At 48.0% G+C, this 11,104-nt stretch overlaps 1 protein-coding gene across 1 annotated transcript in view; it reads left to right on the forward strand.

Moving 5' to 3' along the window:
• Window positions 1-6,500: 6,500 nt before the first annotated feature.
• Window positions 6,501-11,104, forward strand: part of KIAA1549 (KIAA1549 ortholog) — a 110,231-nt gene continuing 105,627 nt past the window's right edge. The window contains exon 1 of the mRNA XM_035127547.2: window positions 6,501-7,194. Within this exon, the coding sequence (XP_034983438.1) occupies window positions 6,939-7,194 (256 nt within the window). The 5' untranslated portion in view covers window positions 6,501-6,938. The remainder of the gene's footprint in view (window positions 7,195-11,104) is intronic.

Below are 11,104 nucleotides of genomic sequence, written 5' to 3' on the forward strand. Positions count from 1 at the left end.
ATAGGATTGCAGGGTTATATGTGAGTAATAATAAAAACATGAATGAATGTTGGTAAGTGGCTGTAAGGTCTATGGAATAAACGTTGTTGTTGTTGTTTCTTATTGTTTGTATACTGCCCTATACCGCTAGATTTCAGGGCAGTTCACAACATAAAATCACAATGTAAAAATACAGAAAATTAATAATAATAATAATAATAATAATAATAATAATAATAATAATAATAAATTTACAAGGTACCTTCAAAACACAAGTTTAAGTAAATTGAGCATATTTCAATTTATAAAACTGATTAAGAACAATGGATATAAACGACACAAGTCTCCTAGAATTAGTTACTCAGAGGGATGTATATCTTATAGGACTACTGTCATCAATTATAAATTGCCTAAATATGTGCTAGGTGCATGGTTGGACTGTGGTAATGTATTATGTTTGCTTAGATTGTCTTTGAATGGAGACAATATACGGAAGGGGCAGTGAAATGACATTGCTGTCTTGGAAAAGACAGCGGCAGGTTTTACATAATTTGTAGTAAATTTATAGCTGCCAAGTTATCCCTTTTTTACAGGGATTTTCCCTTATGCTGAATAGGCTTCCTCGCGAGAAAAGCGAAAACTTGGCAGCTATGGTAAATTGATCAAAGTGAATTATATTTATAAAGACTTGGTTGAAGTATGTTTGATTGGTGTGACTGTACAAAATCACACTATTATTATTATAAATATTTTAAAAAGGTAATAAAAGAAATCAAAGATTGCTATCTGGAGTGAATAAAGCAAAGTCAGTGGCTGTGATCCAACACTCAGATTGCTTAAGGCTGCAATCCAACAAAGGCTTACCTGGGAATAAGACCCATTTTGCTCAGGTATACAGTATACCTCAGAGCCAAGCAGGGATTGTGCTGCAAATTCAATTGACTTTAACGGAATTTAAGCAGACTGGCTAACTTGTGCAGGACTGAAATAAAGGCTGGATTTTGGTTCGTTAGTGGAAGCAGTTAGATGGTGGAGAGGGTTAAGGCTTAATCAAAGGAGGAAGTTACTGTAATTAGTTAGTTTTATTTTGCCTTTCAGGAAACAAACTCTTCCAAGTCAGTTTACAAGAACAACAAACAATATCAATAATCGGGATCTCTTCTGCACAGGGCCTTTCTTGGGTGCAGGGAGAGATGACAGGGGAAGCCCAGACGCGCTTTGCTTACATTCACACTATTTTAACATTCACTTTGTCAGGGCTCCCTGCCTGGAAAACACCCTCCCCCAAACTATAGTTTGTTAAAGGTCCTGAGAATTATTAGGGCACCCCCACATAGCTAGAATTCCCAGCACCCTTAACAAACTACAGTTCCCAGGATTCCTTGGGGGGGGGAGGCATGTCTGTTTAAAGTGGTACGGCACAGATGAGGCCTTACATAATTCCTTCCTAAACAAAAATGTTTGTAGCAGGCGCAAGAAGTACAGTACAGCGCCCTTTGATGTCACTAGGCAGGGAGTTCCAAAGTGTGCCTGCTGCCGCATTAAAAGGCTTTTTTTCTTACAAATGCAAAATGAGCACTTTTTGTGGCTCCTTAAGCCGTGCCAGTTCCACAGGCTGAAGTGATTGGGTGGGCATATATGGGGTTATTATTTCAATAAAGACACAGCAACAAGCATTTGCTCTTGCGTTAAGTCTGGGATCTGCCTGGACGCCCTTCCTGATTTTGCTTGGATTATTTCAATGGTGCTATAAAGTAGCATGGGCCACCAGCAAGAGCTTTTCCTGTGCTGTATTGCTTATTTGGGCGAATTCCTGGGCTGAGGGTGTGTTTTTTGGGGGGGGGGAAGTGGTGGTGGTGGCACAGAATCCAATTCTTTTTCCTCCAGATATTTTAAAGCCCCCTAAGAATCTGAAGCCCAAGATGCATGGCTGGTTGGTCTGTGGGTAAATCTAGATTTTCCAATCATGCGTTTGGAAAAGAAAAATCAAAAAGATCCGAACTGCGTGCTGAGACTTGTGATCTTTTGGATGGAGTTGCCTTTAAAAGAAATCTCTTGGCCCTGGTTCTTATTTGCAAACCTCACCAAAATATAAATAAATTGGAATTTCAAAGTAAAGGGGGTTGTTTATTTATTTAGCGGGGTGGGAGCTGCTTTTCATTTTAATCTAATGTTCACCAAGGAGGGATACTCCTGTGCTTGTCCTTTGGGTGACCTTAATTTTATGTTGCATAAAGTGCTACTGGGAAAGAAGGGTAGTTTTGTTCGGAGATTACAGCTGCTCCTTTCAGCAGTCCTTCCACTGGCTTGGGGAGCGGGGAAGTGGCAGAAACTGCACCTGGTGCCTTCTTAAGTATTAATGCATGGGAGAGTGTGCATGGAATGATTCTGGTGATACTCCAGAACTAATTTGCGAAGGGAAGGAGGGGGAAAAAAAGAGAGACCTTGCATCCTCATGAGTTTTAATGACTTCCAAAGTTCTTATTCATCACGAGCCATCAAACCTTCAAAGTATTCTTATGATCTAATCCTCATTTGCTCCAACAGAGCGCACCGTACACGAGCCCATTAAATTGTAATCCTGCAGGCATTTTATAAGGGGTTCCTATCCTTTAAAAAAATTCAGTTATGTATTTATTCTTTCTGTTTTTTTTATTTTGTTTTCAAACCAGGGCAGGCCTCCTGGAACCGGCTGACATACTGTCACTGTTTAGGAAAGCGTATGAAATTATTTGCTCAAATGCCAGTTGAATGGTGAGAATCTCTTGTTGCTCTCCTCTGCATATTCACATTCATTCTTGACCCCCCCCCACCCCCCCCCGGTAGTTAAATCTAGAAATCTTTGTCCTTTTCCATAATGTGAGGTGAACCAGTTGCTCTGCATGTTGGTAGGTTTGAGGCGACAGCAGGGAATGGTTTAGAGCAGGCATGTCAAACCTGCGGCCCTCCAGATGTTTTGGACTACAATTCCCATCTTCCCCAACCACTGGTCCTGCTAGCTAGGGATCATGGGAGTTGTAGGCCAAAACATCTGGAGGGCCGCAGGTTTGACATGCCTGGTTTAGAGGCTTCTGATGTCACGGTGTTGCGTAAAGCAGGGACTGACAACAGTTGTTTTTGGCTATTATCACATTTGATAAACCTTCCCTCCCTTTTAGATTACAGTGGTACCTCGGGTTAAGTGCTTAATTGGTTCCGGAAGTCTGTACTTAAACTGAAGCGTACTTAAACTGAAGCTAACTTTCCCATTGAAAGTAATGGAAAGTGGATTAATCTGTTCCAGACGATGAAAAACACCCCCTAAAACAGCAGTTTAACAGAATTTTGCTGTCTAATGAGACCATTGATCCATAAAATGAAGGCAATAATCAATGTACTGTACTATAAAATAAAATAAATAAGACAGTATTGTAGATGATAAAAAATATAATTATTACAGTGGTACCTCAGGTTAAGCACTTAATTGGTTCCGGGGTGCCATTCACACCCCGAAAAGTACTTAATCTGAGCGGCGATAGCGCATGTGCCAATAGAGTGCTTCTGCGCATGCTGCGGAACCCGGAAGTAAACACTGAAAGTACTCAAACCAAAGCATACTTAAACCGAGGTATGACCGAAGGCACAATCAAATGTCACTCAGCAGCAACTTAACACACTGAAACAACTTTGCCGTGCCTCTTTCTCACAAATATCAACTTGCTGCTGAATCGTAAGAAAAGAGGAGAAAGAGAGATAGGAAAAATCTTATCACAGGATTATTATTTTTATTTGATATATTTGTATACCGCCCTCAGGGCAGTTCACAAAATAAAATTCCAATATGAAAACCACAAAATACTTCGTAAAAATAACAACAACAAACCAATAATCCCCCCTCAATACATTTAGAAGAGCATTGGATGTCAATCATCTAGAGGCCTGGTTGTAGAAGAACGTTTAAGCCTGGTGCCTAAAGGTCTATAATGAAGGTGTCAGCCAAACCTCCCTGGGGAGAGCATTCCACAAATGGGGAGCCACTGCAGAAAAGGCCCATTCTCGTGTTGCCACCCTCCGGACCGCTCATGGAGGAAGGCTGCTTGGCAATTTGATGCTCTATGCATGGGCGTACCCAGGATCAAAACTAGGGGGGGGCAAGGGGAGGGGCCAAGGCACGGAAGGGGAGGGGCCACAAAGTGGGCGGGAACGGCGAACTCGCGCTCCGCTGGGCTGTGCCCCTCCCTAGAAGCAGGGCTGGTGGGCGGAGGCGGAGCCCAGCCCAGCGGAGCGCGAGTTCAGCGTTCCCGCCCGCCGCGCCGCGCTCTCTGGTTCCCCGCCGCGCTTGGCCTTGCCAGAGGGCGCGACGGGGAGCTGGAGGGAGGGCGCAGCGTGGCGGGCGGGAACGGCGAACTCGCACTCCGCCGGGCTGTGCCCCTCCCTAGAAGCAGGGCTGGTGGGCGGAGGCGGAGCCCAGCCCAGCGGAGCACGAGTTCGGCGTTCCCGCCCACCGCGCCGCGCTCCCTGGTTCCCCGCCGTGCTTGGCCTTGCCTGAGGGCGCGCCGGGGAGCTGGAGGGAGGGTGCGGCGCGGCGCGGCGGGAATGGCGAACTCGCGCTCCGCCAGGCTGTGCTCCGCCTCTGCCCACCAGCCCTGCTTCTAGAGTAGGGCAGCTGCCCTAACTTGCCCCGTGTGGGTACGCCCTTGGCTCTATGCAATGGTGGCCGGTAGGGCAGAAGGGAGACCAACAGTAGGGGGAGCCAAAGCCAATATGGAAGATAGTTCTGTCCCCATCCTCTTCCCTGCTGAGTTCTAAGAGGGCAAAACAGAGACCAAGGAAAAGGAAGTGAATGGCCAAAAACACCCCCTGGACATGTAGTATATACTGTATAAGCAGGCAGATGGGGGCTGGCTGAGTCAGTGGGACAGTGCCCCATGTGCCAGCTTCCACTGCCTATCCTATGCCACTTGTTAAAGAGGTGCCACTGCAGGAATTCTCTGCAGACAGCAGCAGGATTGGACCATGCCTACTTCTTTAGTGAGAAGAGCACACAGCTTCATGTAGAACATGGCTGGTAAGGAGCCTACAAAGCCATGAATTCTGATGCTCTGTTAGGCTTCTCCTGTTACCAGACAGGCTAGAAACGTGATCTTTTACAGAGCCACTTTACGATTTCCTCTATTTTATCGAGGGCGACTTGTATCTGAATGGATCACAAGGGACGAGTGCCGGCACAATGCTTCGTTTCCTCCTCGCTATGATGCACGTGTGGCACGGCGGCAGAAGACGGGGAAGAGAAATCTACTTCGGTTGGGGAGGCTGGCCCAGCAAAGGAGCAACTCGGCGCTGCAAATATACCTCTCAGTTACCGCGCCGGCATCCTAGCAGGACCTCGGAGGCCTTTTGTTCTCGCCCTGGGCGGAAAAAGGGGACGATGGCGGGGATGCCGCCGGGGCGCGCGGGGGAAATCGGAGAACACCGTCGCAGCGCAAGGAGGAGGTCCCCGCTTTCCCTTGCGCGCAGCTGAAGGGCGCTCGGCGGCCACCCACCCGTTCCCTACGCGGCGCGCTCCCGACTCCTTCCCATGCTCCTCATCCGCTTGGCGCAGCGCACGGAACCGCAGCGGGGAAGAAGGGAAGGCAGGAGAGGCGGAGCCGGAGCTGGTGACATCACGACGCCCCCCTTTAGGAGCCCGCCTTCTCGACCCCCTTCCCAAGTTGCGAGGCGGGCGGGGGTTGGGGTTGTTAATGAAAACGTCTCCTCTACTCCGCCTCCTTCCCGGCGCGCGCTCGGCCTGCACTGCCCGGCCAAGGAGTTGGTTGCGCCGCGCGCGCGCGCGCCTTCCAAGCTGGGCGCCACCTCTCTGCCTGCCCGGGCGCTCGCTCGCCCGCGCGTACATACAAACACGCTCGCTCGCGCGCACGCAGGTGTTGCGACCCTCTCCAGCCTCCGAGCTCTTTTGCTCGCTCTTTCCTTCCCGTCGCTCGCCGGGAGCGCCGCCGGGAAGCCGGAGGACGGGCTCCTTCTCGGAGGAGGGGCCGGGGAGGAGGAGGAGGAGGGAGCAGCTAGGAGGAGAAGAGGAGGGAGGTTCCCCGTTAGCAACAGCGCCGCCGAAGCCTCCCCCCCCACTCCTCAGCCAGCGCCGCCTTCCCACGTGAAGAGCCGGGAAAGGCCAAGCAGCGGCGGCAGCAGCGCCTCGCCAGCCGGCCAGCCAGCCTGCCTGCTCCCGCTCCCTCCGGCTTGTGGAAGAAGACGAGAGCCGCGGCCCAGCCACCGCAGACCCACTCGCCTCCTCCTCCTCCTCCTCTGCCTGCTCCCCTCCTAGCATTACAGGCTTTTCCTTGGCAACCCTTTTCGGCGCCCTGGTCTCTCCTTCCCTTTACGCGCCTCTCTCCCCCCACCCCTCATGTGACCTTTCACTAGATTCCCCCCCCCACTTTGCAATTGTGTGCACCTCCCTTTCTTACCCACCACAGTGCAAGACCTCCCCCCCCTCTCTCCCCCAACCTTGCATCCCCTCCTCCCCGTTTCAGCGCAGGCTTCCCCCTCTCTCCTCTCCATCTCTTGCAATTCCTCCGGCTCCATCCTCCCACGCCTTCCCGCTTCCCTCCTCCCCCCGCATCTCCCGGCAACGGGATACTCCGATCCACTTTCCCCTCTCATTAAGAGGATCGCCTCTCCTTTCACTCTCCTCCGTTTCGGCTCTCTTTTCCCTTTTCTCCTCCTCCTCCTCGCCCCGTAGTTGAGGCTCTCACTTTGATTCTCTCTCTCCTGCCTTCTTCCCCCACTTGTTCTTTGGAGACTCCCTCCATCTCCCCCCCCCTCCCTCCACCTGCTTCTCCCCGCTGCTCCGAGCCCTCTTATTTCACCACAATTTTCGGGAGGCGGGGGGTTCTGCCTCGGCTTGGAGAGCCGGGGAGGGGGGCGCCTCGCTGTAACCCCCTCCCCATGCCTCTGACGCCCGCCCGCCTGCCTGCCGGTGTTGGATGCTCCAAGGAGGAAGCGGGGAGGCCTCCCGGCTCTTTCTTCTGGGGGGTGCGCGGGGTGGCCGAGATGATGACTTGATGCTTGGCTTTGCCATGGATGGGATGACATGCTTCATGGTTGCCTTGGTCACGCTGCTGCTCTCTTGCCCGGGTCCACCTTGGTGCGTTGCCCGCCGCCTGGTGCTTTCGACGGGTCTCCCAGTTCTGCTGCCTCTACTGCTGTCTCTGCCGGCCTCTCTGGCTTCCCCGCTAGCAGGTAAGGGGATGTGGGGAGGCTGGGCGGATGCTACCTGGCATCTAGGTGCTACTCCCAGGCTTCTTTTGTTGGGACCCTGGAGGGCAAGATAAGCTCCCCTTTGGCAACCTCTTGCAAATTCTCCTGTTTTGCATTGCCAGGATATGTTGCAGTTGACCACTTTTTTTTTTAGCATCAACCCCCTCTGTCTCTTCTTATAGTTGTAATTGTGTGTGTTTTCTTCAATAAAAGTGTCCCCCCTCCACTGTAATGTTAAAATATGTGAAGACAATGAAACCTGAACAGCTTCTTTTCTTGTGCTGTGTGTGTGTGTGTGTGTGTGCTTTATGCACCACATAAAAAGGGAGTGTGTCACTTTGGGCACATTCTGTGCACAGAGATATTTTTCTGGATGTTTTTTTATCATTGAGGATATACAAGTATGTAAGCCAGAGCAATCTTTTATTTTTATTTAATGAAAGACACTCCTAATAAGAAACTCATTTTTTTAGGGTTACATAACTGAACACCCCCCTCCCAGCAAAAAAAAAAAAGAAAGGTAGCAGACGGATCTATTGGAATTGAATTAAAATATAAGAATTGTGCTCCTACACTGTAACTTGAAATGGGTTTGGAAATTGGGTACAGTATCCAGTCCTCTATGACGTCATCTGAAAGCTGATGTGCAGCTGAAGCCCATTTGAGATTTGCTTATTTCTGGGGAATGGTGGAGTATTATTATTTTTTAATGAATGCTTTGGCACTTTTGAAGGTTTTAGTATTAGCTTGTAGTAGCATTTCTAGGATTCCAGATATATTCACTAGGAGCTCAGTGTGGAACCGCAGAGTTTGGAAATGTGGAAGGGAATCCAGCATACAACTTCATAAGACTAAACACTGCTCACTTCAGAAAAAATAAACACCATGTAATGGGTCTGCTTTTTCCATTGAAACAATAACTATTGTGCTTTGTTAGTATTTTTTTGGTACTTTAAAATTGTAGAGACTGTTTCCGTCTGGTAATAGAAAAATATACAGAATTATAATGCAGTTGCTAAATTGCAGCAAATGGTTTCCGTATGCAGACATCCACTTGTAGAAGAACCCCCACTTTCTCCTATTTGCTCTCTTTCTAAGAAAAGGAAAATGTTATCCTAAAGTTCACAAAACATAGTTGAGAGAGCAGTCACCACCTGCTAGTGTATGCTTAAGGTTATCTCTTTCTCTTTTTTTATCAAAGATATTAATAAAAGAGTGCATCATAAATCTTTTTTCCCCAGCAGCCATCCAGAGAAATAACTGGAAAGAGTAATTTTACCATTGACAAAAGCTTAATTTCTTATTAATAGCCAAGCAGTATTCAATATTTTTCATTTGAATCATCTTTTCATGTCTTAGGCTGCAGCCCTAACTTCAGTTACTGGGGAGTAAGCCTCACTGAATTGAATGTGATGTAGTTAGAATTGTGCTGTTACTTCCTTACCATTTGCATTTTATCCATGGAAGCTAACAAAAAGAATGACAGTAAGGGAAGGGACCATTCCATTAATCTTACTGGCCATAGAACTGGGTCAAGCACAAGGTGAAAATCAGAGGTAATTTTGACAGGTTTAGCATGTGGACTAAATAAAAGATAACAACCGTGTATGGATATATTGGAGTTAATGGTTTTCAAGCACACAAGTGAGATGTTCAGCATTGAAGGTGTCATTGGAAATATACTGCTCATTAGGAGGACACAGCTGACTTTTCCTATTTCATTAACATCAACTGGAAAGTATGACAATGGGCATATTCATGATTGTGGCATGGCTCTTGTTGCTAACGTTGTCCAGCCAGATGATACAGTGAAAAGGCCTGCGATTTTTTTTGAAAAATGTAGGAGCCTCTCCAAAGTTATAATGAGGTTTTTAAAATGTAATTTTGGTTTCTTGGTCTTTAAAACATAATGTCTGTGTTAAGAACTTCCCTCAGATACAAGCAAAGCATAAGAATTTCTCAGCAAAGGAAACTCTGACCTCTGAATTGTAGATAATCTATCTGTACTCTTATTCTTGGAAAGTGTTGAGTCCCTTCAGCTTGCTATACTGTTTATCTCTGAGCGCAATTCAAAATGCAATTTTCGACCCTTAGGTTTTGACCTAAGCAGCTCAGGCTCAGGGTATCTGAAGGACCACTTATTGTATACTCTGCCAGTTAATATTTTAAAAGGGAACTGTGCACTGTATGCTGCTACTAATAGAACTTGGTAGGTATATGGGATCAGGCCTTCTCTACGGTTGACCGTAAGCCAGGGATGAGGAACCATTGGCATTCCCAGATTTTGTTGGTTTCTGTCTGCCTCGACCAGTACAACCTGTGTCAGCGATGATGGAGGTTGCAGTCCAACAACATCTGAAGGGGCATAGGCCCCCTTGCTTTAGGTTTTGCAGCTCTTCCCTAAGAGGTGCAGTTGTCCTCTTCACAGTGAACAATAATTTTGAACAATGAAACATCATAAAGCCATATAAGAAATACACACACCATACAGGCCAAGAGCAAATAACCAAAAGCAAGTGAGCTGGTGATGCAAGAGCCTGACAGTGCTTGAGCGAACAAGGATGTATTCCATTGAATGCCTTGTATAAGGAGGAGGAAAGCTGCTCAGGATCACCCCTCTTCAGCAGGTTGATTTCTGATATTTAATTCCTGAAGTTTGTATGCTGAAGTGTTCTTCCTAGCCAGGGATGAGGGAACATCTGGGGCTACCCAGCTCTCATCACCTTGCCTGTTGGCCATGCTGGTTACATTTGATGGAGGTTGTAGTCCAAAACATCTGGAGGTCACCAGGTTGGGGGTGGTAGCTCTAGGCACTAGGCTGGGGGAAATTGGGATGGGTTGGAGAGGAATGTGAGGACTCGGGGGCTATTGGGGAGGCAGAAGGATTGGCAAAGATAATGGGTCTTGGGCAGAGGTCCCCAGACTACGGCTCGGGGGCCGGATACGGCCCGACGGCCTCATTTATCCGGCCCGCCACCCGCCACCCGCTGCCGTCGCCCGCTCTTAGCAGTATGGCACGGCTGCCCACTTCCGGGTCGAAAGGGGCACCGGAAATAGCTCGTGCACACGCGCAAACATCATTTCCGGCGCACTTCCGGGTCAGAGGAGGTCCGTGTGCATGCGCACAAGCTATTTCCGGTGCTCCTGCAACCCGATAGTGCACCGGAAATAGCGTGTGCGTACACGTATGAGTGCACGCTCCCACTCTCTCCCCCCCCCCGGCCCGCCGTGCGATCGGCGCTGCAGGCACTGGCCCACAACATGGTAAGTTGGGGGACCCCTGGTCTTGGGCTTCTCTTCTAGCTTTGAGGGTTGTAGGAATTTGGGCTGTAGCATTTCTAGAGAGAATGGAAATGTATCCAAACCTTTTTGAAAGACAGTGTCGAGGCCAAATGCAATTGGAGAGTATGACAATATTTAAAAATATATTTTTAATTTTAATGTGTGTTAACCATTGCATACATATTACTGTTGCATAAGGTGGAAACAGTTCTTGTTTCTTGCATAGAAAAGATGGGTGGTGTTCCTTTTTTTAAGACTTGCTAGGTTAATTTATGTCTTTCAGAGTTTGCAATGCATTGCTTTTGCAAGCCATCCCTCTTCTCTTATGCATCCAAGAAGTTCCAACTTCTTTTGTCAGCTCCGTCTATTATTCCTGATTCTCTTTTAGGCTCCTTTACCAGAATGCCTGTCTCCTTTCTTCTTGATATATCAAAATTTACTTCTTCACAGTCAGTGTTCCTGCTGTTTGCAAAATCTGTTCCCTATGCTTGTGCTGTCTCTCTGTCTGCAGTGAAGACAGGTGTGGGAATAGTGGAGCCAGAGAGCTGGTGATTTGTGGGCAGCAAGGCTGGATGCACATGGGAAGCTGATATGATTACCCCTACCGCCA

Source organism: Zootoca vivipara, chromosome 10 (assembly GCF_963506605.1).
Source record: "Zootoca vivipara chromosome 10, rZooViv1.1, whole genome shotgun sequence".
In the NCBI taxonomy this organism is placed as follows: Eukaryota; Metazoa; Chordata; class Lepidosauria; order Squamata; family Lacertidae; genus Zootoca; species Zootoca vivipara.